Source organism: Pezoporus occidentalis, unplaced genomic scaffold (genome assembly GCF_034315485.1).
Source record: "Pezoporus occidentalis ecotype Australia unplaced genomic scaffold, CSIRO_AGI_Poc_V1 ctg118, whole genome shotgun sequence".
Taxonomy (NCBI): Eukaryota; Metazoa; Chordata; class Aves; order Psittaciformes; family Psittacidae; genus Pezoporus; species Pezoporus occidentalis.
In genome coordinates, this window is record NW_026912972.1 from 1,240,381 (window position 1) to 1,263,302 (window position 22,922).

At 52.3% G+C, this 22,922-nt stretch overlaps 1 protein-coding gene and 1 long non-coding RNA gene across 2 annotated transcripts; one reads left to right on the forward strand and one right to left on the reverse strand.

Moving 5' to 3' along the window:
- Positions 1-4,470: 4,470 nt before the first annotated feature.
- LOC134155156 (uncharacterized) lies at positions 4,471-10,658 on the forward strand. Its single transcript, XR_009961446.1, has 4 exons — positions 4,471-4,548; positions 5,130-5,209; positions 5,328-9,582; positions 9,907-10,658. It is a non-coding gene; the product is annotated as an uncharacterized LOC134155156 (long non-coding RNA).
- Positions 10,659-12,755: 2,097 nt separating this feature from the next.
- On the reverse strand, positions 12,756-16,212 carry ARL4C (ADP ribosylation factor like GTPase 4C). Its single transcript, XM_062602021.1, has one exon. The coding sequence runs from the start codon at positions 16,035-16,037 to the stop codon at positions 15,459-15,461; it is 579 nt and encodes a 192-aa protein (XP_062458005.1). The 5' UTR covers positions 16,038-16,212; the 3' UTR covers positions 12,756-15,458.
- Between the last annotated feature and the right edge of the window lie 6,710 nt (positions 16,213-22,922).

The following is a 22,922-nucleotide window of genomic DNA, read 5'->3' on the forward strand; positions in this document are numbered from 1 at the left end:
TCCATGTCTCCAGTTCAGTGATGGATGGACATGCCATAGCCCAGATTAGAGGTTATCTAGGCTATTTAGGTTGTTCTAGGCATCTGTGTTGTATCAGTATCCAGCCCTCTCTATGATCCTGGACAGTGAAGAACTGGTTTTATCCCCACAGCCTTCAAACTTTAACTTTTCACTGCTCCTTTTCTCCTCTTCATCACACACCACTTCTGCCCCAATGCATCTCACTTGATTTCACTGTGTTCACTGAAAAGGGTGTAAGAGTTTCTTTTAGCCTGCTAAATTATTGCTAACCCAGAGCACAGCATCCAGAATGTTCTGTTTAACATCTCACAAAGGCTGGCAGGCAGCCTGCTCTGTGGGAGTGGGCTTTGAACAGGGAGTTGGTGTTGTCCTTCCAGCCTCTGGCCCAGGGACTTGCAGTTGTTATCCTTACCCATAGGGTCCAGTCCTTGGGCTTGAATCCAGCCCAAGGGAAAAAGAGGGTACTCAGTATCAGGAAAGGAGATGGGCTTGTGATGCAAATTCCTCTTTCTTCTATTTTATCCATTCTTAACCCCATTTGTAAACACCTTTTAGGGAGTGTATTCAAGGCTGTGGATGGCAGACAGCCTGGGTACTTGCTACTGTTCAGTCTTTTTAGGGGGAGAAGCCCTTTGTAGGCAGCATCTTCAAAGGGAGATGTTATCTCTTGTCCAACAGATGGTCCTCTGCCCTCAGGAGATCTTTCCCAAGGGTCAGGGTGCCCACTGCATGGTCCCAGGCCAGGAAATGAGCATGAATACATGGTTTCGAGCAGAGGCCCAGAAGATGTCTGGGTCCATTAGGATTCCACCACTGTGATTGGACTCTTTGCTAGCTCATAAGGCATGATTCATACCTGGGCCTTTCTTTGTGGCAGGGGTTTTTAGAAGAACTTTCTCTGATGCATAATGAGAGCTGAGTGAGTGATGGATCCTTCCCTCACTCAGGATATTTATAGCCCTTTGCTTTCTTCTACAGCAAGTCACCTATTTTCGCAAGGCTCGTGGGCGCCTCGTGTCACTGAGACTTCAGCTCCTCTGCCAAAGGAGCCTGGCCAAGGGCTCAGAGGTTCCCCAGCACTGGGATGGTGGATGCCTGGGGGCTTCTTAAGAAACCAAGCTAAAAGCCATGAGACTACACAGGTCACTGTTTCCCATCCGCTTCTCCACACACAGGCAGGCTAACGTTTGTTTCTTGGTTTGCACTGGGCCTGGGTTCTCATATCTTGCTGTAGAAGCTGAGATTATATTGGTATCATCTGTTCCAGGGTGCATCAGCTCTGACCGTACCAGGTGGGATGAGATCCAAAGCATCTGGTGTGGGTTTATTATAGCTCTTCTCCTTACACAGAATGGATGTGGACCAGCATGGATGGTCTCTGGGGGCTTATTCTGCTTTCTGGGTAAGCAAGCAGAGCTCCCTGACTACTCCTGTGTCCCAGAGCCATGTGTCTGGATACCCGCTTTCACCTGGAGGGCTCAAGAGAGGGGTGCAGGTCACTAGCGAAGTTGCCAAGATGTCCATCCAATCTCTAAGGCACTGTTTAGTAGTCTCACATAGCTGGAGCCACAAGGAATGGATTCCAGAGCTGGATTCCGCAAGAAATGAATGCTTGCACAATGGAGGTTTGAGCCTAAGGGAAGCCTCCTGTATCAGAAGAAAATAAATAGAGGGTTTTAAAGACTTCATAGCCCTTTGTAACTTTCTCCAGGGAGAGTTATGTGTCTTCTGCTCCAGCAGTGAATGCAGGCTGCCATCTCCCATTATGGGAACAATAGAAAACAGACTCAAACTGAGGGCAAACCTCTATTCTGAGGGCTCTTTCCATCAGTACCAAACCCACAGCTTCTGGGGTTTTGTCTTCATGTATTTTCCTTTTGATTTGTTTTGTTTTAGCGCAGGAAAACCACTTTCCCCACCATGGATGCTTTTTTCTTCCTTTCCCCCTCCATCACCCCATCCCCAGGCTGGTCTGTGGCACAGGTAAGCCTTCATACCCCCCTTCCCTGTGCTGGGGGGGGCTGCCTGGTACCATCCTCCTGCAGCTCTGTGCACTTGTGCCCTCCTCCCCCTTCCCGCAGCCTGATTTATTGCCTTTATCTTTCCCTTTCACAGCTGCCCCTCACCGTGCCTGACCTCTGCTCCCTGCATACCTGGCATTCCTCTGGGGGGCCACCGCAAAGGCATTCCTCCCTCCCTGGGCCACTCAATATGAGACCAGTGTGGACCCTCAGCTATGTCCATCCATGCTGGCACCCAGCCCTATGCTTTCTCTGCCCCAAGTTGGTAAAGGCCATGGGGTGATGTGTGTCTCCAGGGAGGATGCTCTGGCTTTGATGTACAGAAAGCAACAGTGGGGTCTGCCACTGCCCTGAGGATGTGCTGCTCCCCCCAGCCCAACTCAAAACCCCATCTGGCTCCTTCCTTGAAGCTGGGGAGATGTGGTGATGGGCCTCCCTAAGGGTGGCATGTGTGATAGGGTTAGAGAGAAGTCACCTCCTTGACACCGACATGGTAATACTTGGTTTTGTCTCATCAGTTCTTTTTCCCTTTCTAGCCACTGTGTAGGGCCTAAGCACATACAATGATGCTGAAAATGGGGATCACATCATATCACAGATTCCCAGCCTGGTTTGTATTGGAAGGGACCTTAAAGCTCATCCAGCTCCAACCCCTGCCATAGGCAAGGACACCTTCCACTAGAGCAGGGTGCTCCAAGCCCCTGTGTCCAACCTGGCCTTCAACACTGCCAGGGATGGGGCAGCCACAGCTTCTCTGGGCACCCTGTGCCAGCGCCTCAGCACCCTCACAGGGAAGAGCTTCTGCCTAAGAGCTCATCTCAGTCTCTCCTGTTCTGGCAGGTTAAAGCCATTCCCCTTGTCCTGTCCCTACAGGCCCTTGTCCAAAGCCCCTCTCCAGGTTTCCTGAGGCCCCTTTAGGCACTGGAGATGCTCTCAGGTCTCCCTTGAAGAAGCCTTCTCTTCTCCAGGCTGAACCAGCCCAACTCTCTCAGCCTGGCTGCAGAGCAGAGCTGCTCCAGCCCTCGCATCATCCTGTGAGCCAGTGGGGATTATCCCTCCCTGGTGTCTTGCTTTCCAGCTCTGTGAGCTGAGAGCAATCCCCAGGGATAGGTCAGCAAGGGCTCAGACTGAAGCTGGGCTAGAACTGAAGCAGCTATCCAGCTATCCCCACTGCCTTTACCCTGTCCCTGCTTCCCGTTCCCTCCAGCAATCCCAGCCCTGGCTGTGAATGAGCAAGTTGGGAAGCTCATCTCTTTGTTTTGTCTCTGGGAATCACTTTGCTGGGTGGTCACTGTGAGTTGGTTATGGTCTGTAGGCAGAGGCAAAGTGGGGTGGCAGAGCACCCACACTGCAATTGTAACCAGGGAGATGAATTGATGAGGGGCACAGGGACCCAAGGCTTTTGTTGTGTTGCATCTTAGCTTTGTCATCACACACTTTCACCCTACACAAAGCTTTAGGGCTAAACCTGTGTCTGATGTCTCTAATGCCAAGAACAAGCAGTCTGACTTTGTAGGTTGGTTGTGATGGGCCTTACAAGATCCTCTTCTAACATGAGTTCCCAACCAGCCTCCTGCACTCAGTGTTGTTTAAGGGCTCAGGCTCCTCTCTTCCCTTTGAAAGGATGAGAGCAGTGATGTGATTGTCTGATGCTGCAGTATTAACTTGGCCCTTTTGGACTTTCAAGGCTCTCTGTTCCATCCTCAAAACAGTGATTATAGTTACTTATTACACACACAGCCTTGTGGTGTATCTCTTTGCATTCAGAAGTGGAGTGCTTCAGCATAGGGACAAGAGCAAACTTTTGGGAACGCAGGAGTTCATCTCCTGGTCCTGGTGGCTTGTTGTTTGACTCCTAGGTAGGTGGAAAACCCCAGCCTCATGGGGTTTACTTACTGCAGCCATCCTCTTGTGTTCTTCCCTTGCCTTACTCTGTTGAAATGACTGTTAAAAGGGACAGAACCACTTCCAGCAGGCAGAGGGAAGCAAGTTAAAGCCTCCCAGAAAGAGTTAAATGTGAGGGTAAAAGGGGCTCCTTTAAATCCTCGTAACAGTAAAAGCCACGAGTCAGGCTGTTGCAAAATCCTGAAACTGGCATAAAAGTCATGAGGTAATTTTGGGGGTTGTTCCTGTTTAATGCTCAACACTGGCTGTTTTCCATCTGCTGCCTCAGCCAAGAGGTTGCAAGTTCCCCTCTTCTGACTTCGGGGCTCCTCAATGTGAAAAGTCCTCTCCCAGGTCATGGAGCTTTTGATAAACCATTAACTACCACAAAGCTCCCAATGGAATTACCAGGAGTGGCCACTGTGTGGATGAGCTGGAGCAACCTGCTCTAGTGGAAGGTGTCCTGCCTGTGGCAGGGGGCTGGATCTGGAGGAGCTTTAAGGTCCCTTCCAACCCAAACCAGGCTGGGATTCTGTGATGCTATATGATCCACTCCACGCTGTGCACCACTAGGCCTGGTGATACAAGAGCTCCTGAGAAGGACCCACTCTAAAGCTCTCAGGTTACTCAGTTTGATACATTTCTTTGTTTTCTTTTAATGCAGCTATTTTTTGGGGCGGGGCGGGGGGAAGGTATATGAGAATCATCAGACTGATTCAAACATGCCTCTATTTTGGATGCTGATGCACTAAACGTTATGATGGGGATGAAACACCCCTCAGCTCCCCCTGGCTGTCCTGCTGCTGGTGAGGGAGGTGCGAAGGGGTGTGATGGTGGATGATGATGGGGCAAGAGGCTTCTCAGTGATGGGAAGCAGTGTGTTTTCTACTCCTCTGGCACAGTTAGCTTCCAGCAGCAGGGAAACCAGCTGAAGGGCTGTGAACACACCTACCAGGGGCATTTGAGCAAAGCCAAGCAAGCTCTATTGGAATAAAGTCCCATGGTGACTAGACCAAGAAGCTTGACCAAGCCCTGATGCACCCTCTGTATCTTCCTCCTGTCCCGTCTCTTGGGAATGGCTGCCAAGTGGCTTTTGTATGTTTTGGTTGATGTGGTTCTTGCTGCTGTAACCATGGATTTTCTTGGGCTTACCCATACATATCTAAGTTCCTATTTCTTCTCCTCCTCCCACACTGTGCTAAGATGGTGCCTGATGACCAGCAAGGCCTGTGATCGATTTGGTTGCCTGGAGCCCATGTTGATTTGAGATTTCAACAGTTCTGGTTTGTAAAAGCCCATTTCTTTTTACTTCTTCCACAGTCAAGACTTGCTGCTTTCCCTCCAAGATGTTAGGCCTCGCCTGAGCACTCTAAAACTGAAGCTTTCACTTTTGGTTTTCAGAACTTGCTGCATCCAGCCCAGCCAGGGCTCTGCAGGGATCCTGGGGTTTCATTCCCTCTCCTGATCCTGACGACTGAGCTGAAAGAGCAGGGAAGAGTCCCTATAGCCTTGAGAGACAGAGCTTGAGACATCCCGCTTGAGGTGCTGGAGATGATCTTCCCTGCCTTGGACTCAAGGAGGTGAGAGCACCCTGATGTGAGACCTTGGGCAATCAGGTGAACCTGGAAATCACAGACACACACCGGTTTGGGTTGGAAGGGACCTTAAAGCTCACCCAGTCCCAACCCTTGCCACCTTCCACTAGAGCAGGTTGCATCCAACCTGGCCTTGAACACTCCACTAGTTTTAAATCATAACTGCACCATGAAACTTGAGCAACGTAGCTTTGTAAAGCTCCCTCTCTGTCTTATTTCACTCAGTCAAGACATAACCCTTAGACCTTATTGCCATTAATGTGGGGTCTGGATAAAGTGGAGGTTTCAAGCAGGGACACAAAACCATCCTCATTCCCATCCTACCCCCAGCTCTAACAGCAGGAAGTGTTGAGGATGAGGAGGAGAGCAAACCCCCACATGGGTTGGGTTGGTTTTCTGAGTGACCCCATCAACAGCAGAGTAGAACAAGAAGTTGGAGCTGTTTAGGAACTTCCCTGCATTATTTCCTGACTCCAACTTGAAGCTCCAGATATTCCTCCCACCAAAGAGGGCATCTTTTTAAGTGGATTTACCTTTTCAGCTCTAACCACTGCTGGTCCCCCTCGCCTTTAGCTATGTTTCACCAGCAGGATTAGGCTTTGCATGATCTGCCCTTAGCAATGTCCTGGGAGCTCATATCATGCACCGGACCCTGTTTCCCCACTTCCAAACACCTTCTCCTTCCTTTTCAGTATGTCCCCCTGCTGCCAAAAGTAACTGAACCCTGGATCTTCAATTCTTTTTATGCCTTTGCCCTACTGAAGCACTGCAAAATGTTACTCGGAACTGAACCTTCCTCTCAAAGCCACACCACACAGCGTAAGCTCCTGCAGTCAGAAGTCTCCTGACATCTCCTCGATGTTCAATCTATTGATAGAAGATATTCTGTCATGATACTTTTTTCACAAGCTATGTATTTGCTCTTGCTAGGGCTTCTCAAATCAAACTGACGTGTCAGGGCTCCTGGCTTATGCCAGCACAACAAGGTTTCTTGAGAGTAAATCACTGCATTTGCAAGGCTGGAGCTGGGAGCTGGATTTCTGCTTCTGGGGACCAGCCTGCAGAGAAAAGCTCATCCAGGCCATGCAAAGATGCAAAAGAATACAGATCTAGGGTGAATTTGGGGAGAAAAGTAGCAACTGCATCCACAGTGGGTTGCATTAAAGCTTGCAGAGGTGAAGGAAGGACCCAAAGTAAATGAGTCCACCTGGGATAATCAGGAATAGCTCTTCTGGCCAGAGCAAAGCCTGAGGAGCAGTGCTGAGGGGAATGAAAGACAAACTGCTTTTTCCTCATGCCCTCCCTCTTGTTATTATCTACACATAAATTATTCACATTCTTTGCAGGTTGAGTCTTGTCTTGACTGAAGGGGTTCAGATCATTAGAAACACAACAATTCTCTGCATAGTTCATGACAAAAGAAGCTCCAACAGGGTAGCAGGTTAGAAGCACGGGGAAAAGGGACAGAATTCCTTCTGCTGCCATTTCTGCTCCGAAGAGCTTCCTGAGGTCTCTGGCCTCCTGATACCAGAGACTCCTGGATACTCAGCAAGAAAAAAGCCACAGCATGGAGAAGATGGAAGGACCTCTCAGATAGGCCAGAGAATCCATTGTGAGTAAGAGTGGGATGCGTTTGGGGAGTATCACCCCAGGGGGAGAGGTTAGAGACGCTGTGCACAGCCTCCCCTTGTGCCCTGCACAGCTTTCAAGGTAGATTTCATTCTGTCCATTTAAGAAATGAATGTGCCTTTAAAAGTTTCCAGTAAAGAGCTATCTCAGAGCAAACATGATCCAGCCCAGAACTGCTGTTTCAGCATTACCTGAATGCTCAAGGTCACTGCAGTTTGCTGCTTTTTCAGCGCCAGAGTGGCATTTCGCCATCAGCATTTCCATGAAATGGGTCATTTTTGATGAATTCTCAGGTTTGGATGGCAAGAGAGGAGGAGCACTGGATGGTTTCCAAGCAGTTCCATTACAGATGCCAGTGTTTGGCATGGGGCCTCTCTCACCCTGCTTCATCGATCACCAAGACATGACCTCAAAGGGTTGGGTCTGCCCAGTGATGGGGTCTGGATGAGCATCCCCATGCTTCCTCTGTGGGCATCTCCACTGTAGCTCCCCTAGTTCAAGAAGAAATACCCTCTTTAAGAGGGGCAGGCAGAGCCATGGCTCAGCTAATAGGAAAGGAAGTTTCTAGAAGCGATTGGAGTTGGTGGGCCCCACATCACACTTCAGTCCCACAAGCTGGCAGTGAACAAGTCAGTTCAGTGCTGGAATGAGGCTTCCACCTCATCCCAGGGCCATCAGGGTCGTGCTGGAAGGCGATGCAGGGAAGCAGCTCTCATAAGCTGCAGTGCAGGTCCTTCAGCTGATGAAGACAAGGCTCCTCCAGCTCCAGCTCATGCTGGAAGTCAGCCTTTCTCTTCCCTAACATATGCTTGGGATGCCTACTGGGACACATGGCTGCCTGCTGGAGCTGAAACTGTGGGGAGAATGTCCTGCTGACACAAGAGCTAATGAAATATTTGCACTATACTATCCCTGTGTGCTATTATATATGTATAAATGTATATATATAATGTATGTATAATGTAGATATGTATAAAAATCAGGACACAAATTGAATATAAACATATGTGTGTGTGTGTGTGTATATATATAAGCATACCAAGAATTTACTTGCAAGTAATTATGAATGAGGAACTTGCACACTGCCATGGTCTCAGCAGGCACAGCTCCCCCCTTCTCCCTCCCATCTTCCTGCATCACTGTCTGTTATCTAGCTAAAAATAAAGGAGTGTTGGGCACCCATGTGTCCCATGGGTGACCACACGATAAACATCAAGCCTTGGTGCTAGCAATCCATAAACGGGTGGGGAGCAGCAGCCAGCATCTCTCTGTGCAGTTGTTGCCTCAAGAGGTACCCAGGCTCCAGCCCTGCAGTGCAGCAAGGAGGTGGGGAATGAGGATGCTGCTCATGGACCCCAGTCCCACTCCTCCCAGGCTTTCCCTCATCCAGAGCTAAGGCAGTTTTTAGCTTCAAGTGAGCCATTAGAGGCTCTCTCAGCCCAGAGCATCCTCAGAGGTTGTAAACCCTCCGGCCACAGTGATAAAAACCCAGCAGGGCTCTTTTTCCCAATCCAGCCCCTTTCCATGACCTCTCGATGGGATTACGGCCTCCTCATGCTCCACTGCTCTCTTCAAACACATTGTCACACCAGGACTTACCCACCTGCAATCACGCTTCAGTGCCCATTCCCCCCCAGCGGTTACCAGGGACGCGGAGCAGCCAGGCTGAACAGAAGTGCTGATGCTGAGGTTTTACAATGAGTTTGAGCCCCACCACCTCCTGCTTTGCTCTCATTCAATTGCACAGGGGGGTGGCACAGGTTAGGGTCCCAGATGGGTTATTTATCCTGCAGCTGATGAGGGACAAATCACTGTGGGACTCTTTACATCACACTCTTATGATGGAAAGAGGAAGATGGGCAGCAGCTGGGAGAGGCTCAGCTTCAGTGCCACAAGCTGAAGGCAAAACTGGCAGGGGATTATCCTAAATCATCCCTATCCCATTCCCAATTGGAGATGCTCCAGGGCTGATGGAAACGTAGGTGGTGGGTTGGCTTTTTGAGGGAGATCTTTTTTCCCTTCTAAGCAATCAGGTGGTTTCTAAGGCTGGGTTGGGAAGAGCGTGGTCCACCCTGGGAGGATGTGGTGGGCAAGAAACCATTGCAAAGCTACAGCATTGCCATTTCCCCTCCAGGCTGTGGATGTTTTAAACAGGCAGCAGAAGCCAAAGTATGGGGAAATTGCCAAAGAGTTGAAAGGGCCCCCTTGTTAGTGTAAGCAGCAAGGGAGGGGGCTTTCCAAGAGCTATTTAAACATTAACCAGCACAACAATTGCCCTGTGTTCCTATTCCCAATTACCACAATGGTCTTTCACCTCTGCAGGGTCTTGAGCTGCCTCCGGCCCTGGCACAGTGCTAGGACAGTGACAGGAGCCTCCGTGCCACCTCCTCTGCCTGCAGGACTTCGTGACCACCCCTTTGGGTTGCCAAGAGGTGTGGGAGCAGGGGACTAAAACGGGTTATGAACATCCTTCTTGCAGCTGTAACTTGGATGTGGCTGGAGGGTTTCAGAGCCAACAGCTCCTAAGATCAAGTCAGCATCGAGCTGGTGGATACTGAACCAAGGCACTGAGCTCTGATGCAGGACTTGCAGCCATCTCCACCCAGCCAAGCACCATTCAACCACTTTCCTCCTCATGTAAGGACAATCCTGCAAGTTTGGCATCTTTACTGTGGGGATCTGAGTATCATAAAACCACCAGTTGGGTTTTTGTTAGCCTTCAAAGTAAGACTAATGCTGACAACCTTCTTTTACAGCCTGAGGGCATCTGAAGTGATGTGATGAGGGTTAGGTGGGAGCTGATGGCACTGAGACGCAGCTTTGTGTCCTGCTCTCTTTCCAGCAGCAAAGTACAGGTTTGAAAGCAATGCCAGGTGGGATCAGGAGCTTTGGGTGTACTTTGTCTCTCCAGACACCAACTTCTGGGAATACTGCAGCCCCAGCTCTGAGGTATCACAAGAAACTGTCTGAGCTGACGGCAGCCCACTCCAGAGGCAGAATGTGGGTACCATTGGGCCGGAGTGATAAAGGACAATGAAGATGATGATAATGATGGTGATGACAATGATGATGATGAGTTGATGAAGAGCTGGGTGAAACGATCTGTACATTCCATTCCACAGTGCCTGACCCTCATGCTGCAGCATCTTTGCAAGCCATCAGATGTCCTTAGTCAAGGCTGTCATGGAGGGAGGATGAGGGTATCATAAGGACCATGGGATTATGTCTGGTCACCCATCAGCTGGGTGCAGCTCCAGCATGAACACTTGGGAGATTTATAGGCTTCATAATTCACCTTCCACCAGTACTTTAATGTAATTGTTGGTTGTTTTGTGTTTTTTTGTAAGCTTTCCTCCTTTAAATCTCACTCAAAGATCTGCGGGAAGCAAACACAGGTTAAGCTGAAACAAACCGAATGGTTTATAGAGCAAATATTCCCATGCTGGGCTCTCCATATTCCCATGTGATTGTAAACCATCCTCAATAAGACTGTGCTTGTGCTGAAGTGGATCAGTTGTACTCTATAGGCAAGTACTACCTTCTCTGTGCCTGGTGTCCTGCAGCCCTGACTCCCAGCAGTGGCTTTTTGCTGCTCAGACCCAAGGTATATGTGATCTGGGGTAATTCATGTTGAAGAAGCTCTAGGATGGAGCTGACTGAATGAAACAAAGCAAACAGGCTCAAAATTGGAATTGGGGTGTGGGGGGTGGGGGTGTCTTTGTCTCTTTGTAATGGTTTATAGCCCATTTTAAAGACATGGTTATCCCCCCTACCCAAACTGTGCCCACACGGTCTGCTATGTGAAAGGTTGCAGGTCCTTCTTGCTGCTCCCAGCCCAAGCTTGCAGAGATCTGATGCAGCTCATAGCTCCGGGGCAGCATCCTCAGGCACTACATGTGCCATAAGGGTCCCCAGGCATCAGGAGACCACAGCTTCAGCACCACTTGCTGCTTCACTGCCCTGCCTGCTTGGGGAGATGGATCAGCAGCATCAATCATGGCCAATATGCTGCTCCTTGTGCAATGTTCTCATGACAACGGGCTTAAACACGCAAAAACCCCTGCTGACAACAGCACTCTCTGGCCAGGAGGAGCTGTGTGGCTCACAGGAGGATCTATGTCCTTACAGCTCGAGGCACAACGAGCTTTGCTTGCAAGAAGACGTAACCCCTCCTGCAAGCCAGTGGCTTTGGCAGTGAAATAAACCCTGCTCACAGTGGTTTCAGTTGCACAGTTGCACACACAGAGTCACAGCCTCTCAAAATCTACAGCCCAAGCCCTAATGGCTGTTTCTCCTCCTCCATCCAGGGGCAGGGATGGTTTCCCCCATTACTCCCCAAACTAGGAGGAGGAAAGCCCACCCCAGCTCCATATGGAATTCAGCAGGTCACCCTGTGTGCCCAAGGGACCCAAGTTTGTGCTCGCTGCAGTACAGGGACAGGACAATGGTGTGCAGGAACACCTTCCTGAAGTGGCTCCTGCCAGGTTGGATCAGTGAGGACAAGTCCTTCCATGCTATGGAGGGTGCAGGCACTGCAGCATCGGCTCCTGGGCTTCCAGATACGTGGAACACAGGCCAGGAGAAGCACATGATGTCCTGCGTGCTACCTGGACAGTGAGGCTAGAGGCACAAAGGGAAGTGATGGTCAGAAGCATCCTCGCGAGCACCGTGCCACCTGTGTGGCAGAGGGACAGAAACCCATTGGTGACGCTCTGTGCAAGCCTGTGGGGATCTGCACCTCTCAGAGGCTCCCTGCATAGTCACAAGCCAGCTAAGCACTCAGCAACTCAGTCCTTGAATGCCACAGATCCAACTGAGCTCCAAAGGGTTTCTGGGCATGTATAGATAGGAGTTCAGTAACTGCATCACTGTGTAAGTCTTTAGGTTCATTTCTAGGTCCTGCAGCACTTTAGAACCCAGATGCTGCTAAGCAGGCCCATCCTCACTGTGCACGCTGGAAACCTGGGAGGCAGAGAGAAGCTCAAGCAGGGCAAGTGCTCACAAGCCCCGCCAGATCCCGCTTTCACACATGGGGCTCATCACTTCCTCTTTGCTGCCTTGTCATCGCTTCAGCAAAGGAGAAGTCATTTAACCAATGCAGGCTGTCCTCTCTGAGATGTCACCCTGGGTTTCCTGTGTCAGCAGCCACCCAGGAGCAGAGGCAGCCTCCAGCGCTGCAGCATCCTGTTCTCAACTGTTCTTAAAGCCTGGTGCTTTAACCCCTGCAGACCTGGCTCTCTGCCACTGAGGCCGTGCACGGAGCAAACACCAGCACTTCCTCACCTCTAAGTGCTGGGTGATCACCTCCTCCACATCCATTTACCATAGGAAGAGGGGAGGGAAGAAAACACCCACCCCAAAGAGTGCTCTCCCCTTTTGTGAAGTGACCTGCAAAGAGCTCAGATTGAATTAACTGCAATATTATCCATGTCCTAGAAGGCAGCCCCATGTCCAGTGATCCTGACCAGGTCACTTCTCCATCCCTCTGCCTATGGCTCCTCTCCCTGGGGAGGCAGGAGCAACCTTCTTCACCACACGCAATGAGAACCAACTGCAAACTGCAGCATCGCCATTGAGAAATAAGGAGAACACATTTATTTTCTCTTTGTTGTTTTTATCAGGCCCTTTCATTGTATAAATAATTTATTTCAGTTCACAGCATTATGTCTGCATCTTTTAAAAAACAAAAGAAGGAAAGACCAGGAGGAACAGAGACTGACGGACAATGGCAGGGGTAGGACACGGGATACCCAACACTGATGGGAACACTGCAGAGGTACCTGGGGACATGAGAGCGGTACCTCGTGAGAGCTGCTCAGTTAAACCCAATGAAGGTCATTCAAACGTTATGTCAAGACCCACAACCTTGCAAAGAACCCAGCCCATTACCACAGCCACAACCCAAGCGCTTTCCCTTCACCACTGCTCTGCTGAGGCACATCTTCCAGCCCACTGCCGGCGACGCATCTTCATACAGGGGGAACAACTGGGCACAGGGCTGGGAAATGTCATGGGAATACCACGGAAGCCATTGGGAAAAGTCTGTTTAATTATTGCAGAAAGCAGAGTCGGTGGGAACGGCACCCTTCCTTGGCTCAGCTGAACCCTCCAGCTCGCTGTGCTCTGCCATGTCCAAGGGGATGCTCTAACCAACACCGAGCTCCAGAGATAACACGCCACCAAGCTTCCCAGGCCAGCATTTGCTAATCCAAGCCCTACAAGGAAGCAAACCCCTGCACATGTGGCCTTTATAAACCTGATCGATTGCTCATGGGGAAAGCACAGCTTTACATTTTGCCTCTCCAAAACAAAAGATCGATGCATGTGGCTTCTGTGGCATCAAAAAGAAATGCGTGAAGTTCCTTTTTCCTCTCTCGACAACAAGTGCCAGCATTGGAGGTGAAGACAAAGCAAAGCAAAGCCAAGGCAGTGGGAACAGAGCCACCTGAATTGATGGGACCAGCCCACTCAGCACATAAGCTGGGACTCGTGTACCCCAACCACCCCAAAAGCCGCTATTGGGAAGGTGCTGCACTCATTGCTGCAAAGGAGAGAATCAACTCCCTGAAACCTGAAGGGCATTTTCCTTTTGTCTGCTCTGTGCTTCCCCCTTGGCTGCTCTGGGAAAGGGGTTTTCAATCGGGAAAGCTGGTGTAAAATCACCAGGGAAGAACCCTGCCGCGCTGCATGGCTCTAAACTCAGGATATCAGGACCCTGAGGGCTGCCTGCTTCTGCGCTGGGGGCAGAGTGGAAAGCCAGGGAGGGGTGGGTCCCAGGCCAAAAAAAACACACAGCAAATGGCTTTTGGGCCCCAGTCCCATACAGGTACCAAAATGTTCACCTGCAGAAGGCCTTTTCCAAGGCCAGGTTGGACAGAGCCCTGGGTGACACGGTCTAGTGTGAGGTGTCCCTGCTCATGGCAGGGGGTTGGAACTGGATGATCTTAAGGTCCATTCCAACCCAAACCATTCTATGACAGAGGAAGGCCTATCTTTGCCCCAGGCACCCAGCAGGCAGAGGCAGCAAGGGGCTTTCTGCTGTGAATCAGGTTTAAATCTTTATATATATATAAAAAACTAACACCACCCCCCCCCCCCCCATGTTACCCACCCCCATTCCCATGTCTCCTCACACTCTGCCATATTCCCGGCACTGCCGAGTCCCTTTCCAGCAGAGATTTTGCTAGCTCTGGCCATCCAAGCTGTCCATCCCACCCTGCCATGACCCCCCCCCCCCTCAAACCTGCCCTTAGCGAGCTGTGCCCTGACCTCTCTCACAGCGAGACTAGTACCGCAAAGCTTGCTTTTGGCTCGGCTTTACTCCCTAACCCCTAGTTTTGATCACCCCAGCTGGAAGCAAATGAGCACCGTGGAGCTGAGCTCCAAAAGGACCCGCTCAGGGCTTTGCTTCAGAAGGTGACACTCTGAGTCTGAGATGGGGCACTCCTGGGAGACCCTCACGATGCTTCCAGCAGCATCATCCCAAATCCTTGCCTTTCTTATCTGCTTTTTCCAAGCAAACAGCTTAAAGCTCAGCACCGGTCAGCCAAGCACCCCTGGCACTGCAGCCTTACAGGGCTGAAGGCTGCCTGTCCTTGCTCTGCACCCTGAAACACCAGCCTGTGGGGTGGGTGTGTGTCTCCTCACCCATCATCCCCCCACACACCGACATTTTGTGCTGGTCCAGCCCCCCCCTTCGGCTTCCAACACCCCTTCCCACCGACAAATGGAGGGATGCAGCGGGATGCAGCAGCATCTGGGCGCAGCCTGAAGCCCCCTCACCACTGACCTTGCCGAGCCCTGGAGCTGCTTTTACCCTCCCTCCCCCCCCCCCCCCCCCAGCCCCAAATGTACACGTTAAAGATCCAGAAGCACGCTGGGCTCCTCTCAAATGCACTTCAACAGGGTCCTGCCCTGTTCACACACACAACACACCCACCCCGGCACACAAAAGCTCGGTGGTCCCGAAGGATGGAGGGGGTCTCGCCCCAAAAACATGTTTCCGTCCGGATCCGGCCCTTGGGAGCACGGTGGTTCTCGGAAAGGGGCGGTGGGAAAGGGAAGAGATCCCGGCTCATCGCCCGCAGCCGGGATCTGGGCTTGGCTGGCAGGAGCGGCTTTGTTATCACCACTATTGTCTGTGCGCTGGGAAAGGAGGGAAGAAAAATAAGCAGGAAAACAAAAAAAAAAAAAAAGAGGAAAACCAAAAATAATATGAACTATTAAACCCAAAAGAATCGCTTTGGTTCTCTCGCCCCCTCAGTTCCTTTGTCTGCTCCCCCAATCCCTCCCCGCGTCTGCGGGGCTTCTACCGCTTCTTCTTCTGCTTGAGGGACTTCCTCCGCTTCAGGATCATCTCGTAGAGCTTGTCCATGCCCTCCGTGAGCCCCTCGCCGATGATGGCGCAGGCGGGCTGGATGTGGTAGGTGGTGGAAGGGGTGAGCTCATGGAGCGCCAGCTGCTTCTCGATCTCGGCCACCGGCAGGGACTTGGGCAGGTCCTGCTTGTTGGCGATGACCAGCAGCGGGGTGCCCTGGTTCTCGGCGAACTTGGTCACCTTGTGCAGCTCCGTTTTGGCCTCCTCCAGCCGATCCACGTCCACTGAGTCCACCACGTAGATGATCCCATCGGTGCAGCGGCTGTAGGACTTCCAGAGCGGGCGCAGCTTCTCCTGACCACCCACATCCCAAAAGTGGCAGCTGATGCCTTTGGCCGTCCCGTTGCTGAGCCGGATCTTCTCCGTGTTGAAGCCGATGGTGGGCACGGTGTTGACGAACTCGTTGAACTTCAACCGGTAGAGCACCGTGGTCTTCCCCGCCGAGTCCAGGCCCAGCATCACGATGTGCAGGGACTGGAAGGCGGAGATGTTGGACGAGATGTTCCCCATGGCCACGGCTCACGCCGCGCCTTCACAGCCCCGCGCCCATCCCCGCGCCGCCGGCCCGCAGGGGCACGGCTCGGGGTGAGCTGGGACGGGCAGGGAGCGGGCAGCGCAGCTCCACGCGGCGGCGGCACCGACCGGAGACTGGCGGCACCGCCCGGGAGGAGGGACCGCGCCGCCGCCTTCCGCCGCTGCCTTCCCCCGCCCTGCTCCTGCCCGCACCGCCTCTGCCTGCACCGCCCCTGCTCCTGCCCGCATCGCCCGGGGTCAGCCCCGACGTGAGGTAAGGGGAGTTTCACCCTCATGCGGTTAAAGCTCGGTTTCCGTCGTCACCGGGCACGGAAATCCCAGCCTGGTCTGGGTTGGAAGGGACCTCAAAGCTCATCCAGTTCCACAGGCAGGGACACCTTCCACTAGAGCAGGTTGCTCCAAGCCCCTGTGTCCAACCTGGCCTTGAGCACTGCCAGGGATGGGGCAGCCACAGCTTCTGTGGGCACCCTGTGCCAGCGCCTCAGCGCCCTCACAGGGAAGAGCTTCTACCCCTAAAAATAGCACCAAACCAAGGCGTTATCCACTGCACGTGAGACACCTTCTGCTGCTCCATGTGTAATCCCGGACTAAGGAAACCTGGGAGGTTCAAAGTGGTTTAGGCACAGCTCACAGGGTCCAGCACAGCTCAGAGACCCAGCTGCTCCTTCCAGGCCAACATGGGGACAGGGGAGCCACCCCTGCTGCATGCTCTGGGGTGCCCCCCTCTTTGCTGCTACGTTTATCCCTGGCATTGCTCCTGAGCCAGCAGCAGGGTTGTTCCTGCAATACTACACATCCCCCTTTTACAGCATGTGTAGAATAAATACCAACTCTATCTGACAGCTTAACTAGAAAGCCCCGGAGAAAAGCGCTCTGCAGAAGACAGATACTGCTTTTTAACTTAGGATGCTTTCACTACGCAATATGCAGCAAGGATTGTCAAACTGGAGTGGGATTATTTCTCATCTTCCTATTTCATCCCGAGGATGCGTGCTGCAGCTCTGCATGGCGATAAGAGTACCTGCTAACACACCCCATCACTGCAAACGCCTGCAACTCACTGTGATGGGCTCAGAGGCGCAGCTTCGATGGGAACCACCATGTGGTGACAGTGGGAAAGGTGCAGGGACATCTCACACTGTTCAGGGTTTGCTCTGGACCAGGCAAAGTAGTGAACTTCCAAGAGCATTGTGCAGGAAGCTCTGAGGCATCACCTCGCTCCAGGAGCTGGAGCATTAAAGGGATACCAGAAATAGAAGAACAGGGTCACGTCTGTGAGCAGCGTCACCAGCAGATCCCACCTCTCCTGCCTGCACTGCTCCAGCAAAAGCTTTCCTTACCACTGCTATGAAGGATAATCCCAAGGCAAGTGCAAGCCAGGCTGAGGAATTCCTCCTCTCCCCTGCATCACTTCTAACCCTCTCCTTCCCTCTTCCTTCATCCCCACTGCTGAAGACAGCTTTAAGCCTCTAGTCCAAAGGCTTCCTTTTCTAAACATGACACCAACATTTCTTTCACCCTAAACAGCCAAAGCCCAAAGGAAGGATTTCCCTCCCGTGCAACCCTCCTTTATTCACCCCAGGACCGACTGCGAGTTAGGAATAAAGGCAAGGTTGGATAGAGAGGTTGATCAAACCGGAGGGATGCTCTAAAAAACGGCCTTATATTAGATGTTCCCAAGGGGATGGAGATAAACCAGGAGCGTTGCGGTGGTGATTTATGCTGCACTAATGCCAGCTCTCCATAAATAAGCTGTTAAGACCTCCGCTGAATATTAAGCACAGCAATAACAGCGTTAATCGCAGCGGAGTCTGCCAAGTCCATCCAGTGGCAAATTCAGGGAAACCCGCCTTTTCCATAAGACCCCACCTTCTCCTCTGCTTTCTCACCCGCTTTCCACCTCCCCAGGGTCAAGCAGGCAAGGTTAAAGTGGGCATTAGCATCTAAATGTGTGTCTGCATGTCCCTGACAAAGGGACTGCTCGCTGGTCCCCAACACCGCTCCAGCAGCAAGAAGACTGTTGCTGCCATAGTAACTGTTTTCAGACATGGCAATTACTTCTTCCCAGCCCCCTTCCTATCCCATCTCCCTTCCCCCAGCTCATCCCGTGCTTCCAAGTATCTTTGGGTTATTTTGGGGGGATTTAACACAAAGCGCCGGGGCCCACACACATCCCGGAGAGGCCAGAGGGATGCTTCCCATGCTTCCAGGGCCCTCTCATGGATTATCTCTAATAGTGGCTTCTGCTCTGCAGCCAATTACCCCCCTATCACCCAGGCTGAACCAAGCCCTGGAGCAGTAGCTTTTGCTGGCAAATCTGTTGACTCAGAGCAGGGGAAATGGGTTTGCAGAGAGCATCCCAGATCCTGGAGCATGGAGGATACTCTCCCTCCTCCCCTGCCCCTTCCTTCTTATTAGCATCACTCGGTTTAGTCTGCTCCCTTTTGTTTCTGCATCGAAAACAGAGACACCAGGCCAAACAAAGCTATAAGGCAGGGCTGTAATTAGGGCTGCCCCCATTCTTGGGGATCGCTGAGGATCCTGTGACTAGTGCCTGGATGTGGGAACACCTCTGGTAGTCAGCATCCTTTGCCACTCTCCTTCCTGCCTCCATCCACTCTCTTCCCAAGGATCTTCCAGCCCACTCACTGGATAATGAGGCTGGCTAATGCAGGATCATTACGTGCTGAATAGCCTGTGAGTCCCGTAGGAGCCTTTTGGATATTTACTCTGAGGGGAAAAAAAAAGCTTCATGGGTTTAATGGGACTCCTTTTATCCTGTGGGCTGCAGGAGCAGGGTGATACAGCTTGGGTACCCCCAGTGAGAGGGTTAAAGAGGGAGAACAAAGGGGCACAGGGGAATAACAGACAGATGCTGAATATTTCACACCAGGATTATCCCTCTCAGAGCTCCATTCACACTTCTGCCATGTCCCTTGGAGCTGAGCCCTCTATCCCTGCCCTCTCCTGCCCTTTGAGCATGAAGGCTCCTGGGACAAGGAGGTTTTGTGGCTCAGAGATATCTCCAGGGGCTTCATGGTGGACAGAGGATGGAAGGATGTATGGAGACCTTACTGCAGCCTTTCAGTACCTAAAGGGGCTACAAGAAACCTGGAGAGGGGCTTTGGACAAGGGATGAGCTTTAAGGTCCCTTCCAACACAAACCAGGACAAGGGGAATGGCTTTAACCTGCCAGAACAGGGTAGATTGAGATGAGCTCTTGGGCAGAAGCTCTTCCCTGTCAGGGTGCTGAGGCACTGGCACAGGGTGCCCACAGAAGCTGTGGCTGCCCCATCCCTGGCAGTGTTCAAGGCCAGGTTGGACACAGGGGCTTGGAGCAACCTGCTCTAGTGGAAGGTGTCCCTGCCCATGGCAGGGGTTGGAACTGGATGAGCTTTAAGGAGCCTTCCAACCCAAACCAGTCTGATTCTATGATTCCATTATTCCATAATTCTAGCCCTTCTTGCAGGAGGGGAGGAAAGCCCTGGGGAAGCCCCGTGTGGACCCCAGAAGAACACAGATGTTATTTGGAAACAGATACTCCCCCTCTGCTTTGTCTAGGACACATCCAGGGGTGATTGAGGCACCTCCAGGGCTGAGAGCAAGGGGGGATCAACCCTTTCCTTCCACCTGGATGATCCAGATACCAGACCCCCAACACCTTTGCACAGTCAGTGCCTGGAGGGGAATAACCCCTGACTGCCCCGGCTTCCAGGTGGGTAAATAACTACATTGAACGGCTGCTTTTGTGCTCACAAGCATCGTGGGGCCAGAAGGGAGGAGTCTGAAACCCGGCTGGTTTCATTGCCCCAGGATACTGCATTGGGTTTGGGTACAAACACAGCTCTCTTTGGTCCAGCCGAGGGGAAACTGGGGGGTAAAGAGGGAGAAGTACCTGCACCCTCTTGGTTTCCCATGTTGTGTTATATACTGAACACTCCTGCGGACCAGGGGTAAGATCTGGCCCTGAAGGGCTCCTTTGGAGCTGTGTAACCCCATATGGTGGCAGCCTGGAAGCTCAAAGGCTAAAGCACCTCCACATCGAAGGAAGGATGCTGAAGCGGAGACGGTTAAGCACACACGTGTGATGTAGACCGTGGTTCAGGTTTGTCTGCAGGCATGTGGTTGTACATCCCTCCCTCATTCCTGTCCTGGATAATGCTGGGCCTCAGCCCCTTCCCACCCTGGCAGAATTCCTGCCCAAGGCTGTACTGGCAATAATTCTTGGAGCCTAATGAGCTGCAAGCACAGCAGAGAGAGAGAACAGGCCTGGTGGAGATTTAGGGCTCATGAATCACCAAATGCTCTCCAGCAGCACAGCAGCAGCTCAGGGGACCTCCTGCACTGATTTGCAGCACACATCTCTGCTGAGCCCCCCCAAGATGTCACTGCATGTGATTTCCTTCCTTCTCCCCTTCCGGAATTCCCTTCACTCTCCTCTTAAAGGAGCTGCTCCATTGCCAGAGGGGAAAACTCCTGCTCTGCACTTGTTTACAGCTACTTTAGTCATCAGGAGCCCTGTAGGAGGTCAGCTCTCAGCTCCCAACCCACATCTGACTAACCCACACCAGCCATCCCCTCCAGGCAGCCCCAGACTGCCTCTGTTTGCACATACCCAGCTTGGAAGGCTGAGGTGAGCCCAGGGCTGGGGACACTGTCCCCAAGGCTCTATGGGCAGCACAGGGGACAGGACCCCCTAGTTTCAAGGCAATCATCCCTGTTCCCTGCTAGCTTCCTTCTCATGAGAGGCAGAGGTAGAACTGCAGCACTGATACTTGTCTCCATCATGGCAAGAAGTGCCTGTAGGGCCTGGGGAGCTACCACTCTGCTCTGCACCTTCCAGGCACAGGGATGAAGGGACACTGATGTGGTTTCACACTGTGCTGAGCATTACCTGCCTGCCAGTCCCAGAGGCAGCGTGATGCAGTGAAGCTGTAATTCATAGGATCATCGAATCCCAGCCTGGTCTGGGTTGGAAGGGACCTTAAAGCTCCTCCAGTTCCAATTCCCTGCCATGGGCAGGGACACCTCACAGTGCCTCCCTTCCATGAATCTCCATTGGGATGCTCTCCAGCTGCCAGGCAGACAGCAGTGGTGGGCACTGATGTGACAGCCACAGTGCTGGCATCTCAGTATTCCTGCCACAGGTGTCTCCTCCATCTGCAGTGCTGCAAAGGAGCCCTATTTGATACCCTGTGGCACCAAAGCATCCTCTTGTACTGCTGGGCAGCAAAACCAGCCCAAGGGCACCAGGGCCAAAAGGACCTCCAGCGATGCTGGTGAATAGGGACAGATGCTGTTGGCCTCTGTATTGCTTTGCAGAAACCGAAGCAGAACACATCTGATTTAACCAGAGAAGAAGACCGGCAAAACCTGTTTTCTAGGGCCACCTGGTGATGGCGCAGAGATAAGCCTTGCTTTTGGATTTCAGGGGCCCGGAGAGAAGTCTTCCTGCTTTCCCTTCCCCTCCTCCCTCCCCTTCTTGTGGCCACAACTGGGGCGTAAAGGAGCCAAGGTGTGAGCAGTAAGGAGCAGAGAAGGATCCTCAGAGGGGGGTGAGGTGTTCCCTGGGAGCCAGCGACCACATTGACAGCACCTAAAGCATCTGGTTAAGCTTTGTGAGCTCCTCCTTTCCCCACAGCAGCCCTGGCCACTGCTCACCCAGGCCAGGCTGTGGTTGCGCTGGGGCACTTGCATGTTTTGGCTGCCTCAAAGCTGTCCCATGCCCATTGGTACACACCCTGATGCTGACGGGATGGGTTGTGCCATAGGTGCTCAGCACTGCTCTTTGCAGTGCTCTGGGGAAGCCAGGGATTTCCCAGCTCGTTGCACTGCTCCTGCTTATTCTTCTGCAGTTAGGCAGCCAAGGGGAGGAAGGCACTGAACTTACTGCACCCAGCATGGGCCCCACCAGTGCTGGAGTGGGTGCTGTGATGCCACCAGTGCCCATCCCTGCTGCCAGTGCTGCAGGAGCCTGTTACTTGGAGCTCACTGCCTCAGAGATCAACCCAATCCAGGCTTTCAAGAAGGGGAACTGATGAACCACCCAACTGCATCCTTCTCATAAAACGGACATTTTCATTCCAAGCACATGCTGGTCCTCAGACATAGAATCATATCAGAGACTGGTTTGGGTTGGAAGGGACCTTAAAGCTCCTCCAGTTCCAACCCCTGCCACGGGCAAGGACACCTTCCACTAGAGCAGGTTGCTGCAAGCCCCTGTGTCCAACCTGGCCTTGAACACTGCCAGGGATGGGGCAGCCACAGCTTCTCTGGGCACCCTGTGCCAGCGCCTCAGCACCCTCACAGGGAACAGCTTCGTCCATTGCATTTGTTATTTGTGCATTTATAGGCCAAGGCTTGGAAAGGCTGAGGCCAAAACAAGCCCCCAACCCAACCCACCCCAGTGCCCTGCGCAGCGATACAGGTTTGTCTATGGCTGCTGCGCCTCATCCCTACCAGAGCTCCTCTCTTACGCTCTTCTGTCGCTAGGGGGCAGCAAGGGATCGCGGGACGGAGCCTAATGCAGCTCTATTAATTATATCTTTATAAATGATCTGGATGATGGGGCAGGGGCTACCCTCTGCCAATGCACACATGACATCAAACTGGGATGAGTGGCTGATACACCAAGACCCCATCAAGCTGGAGCAGCATCCAGTTGGAGGTCTGCAGTCAGTGGTGTTTGCCAGGGATCAGTACTGAGTCTGAAGTTATTCAGCTTATCAGTGACCTGGATGAAGGGCTGGAGTGCACCCTCATCGAGTCTGATGATGGTGGGAAGCTGGTAATGCACCTGAAGCTGTGCTGCCATTGAGCAGGACCTCCATAGGCTGGAGAATTGGGCAGAGAGAAGCCTAG

What these genes read in the sequence shown, in the direction of transcription:
- ARL4C (XM_062602021.1), bottom strand. Translation starts at nt 16,037, where the DNA reads ATGGGGAACATCTCGTCCAACATCTCCGCCTTCCAGTCCCTGCACATC.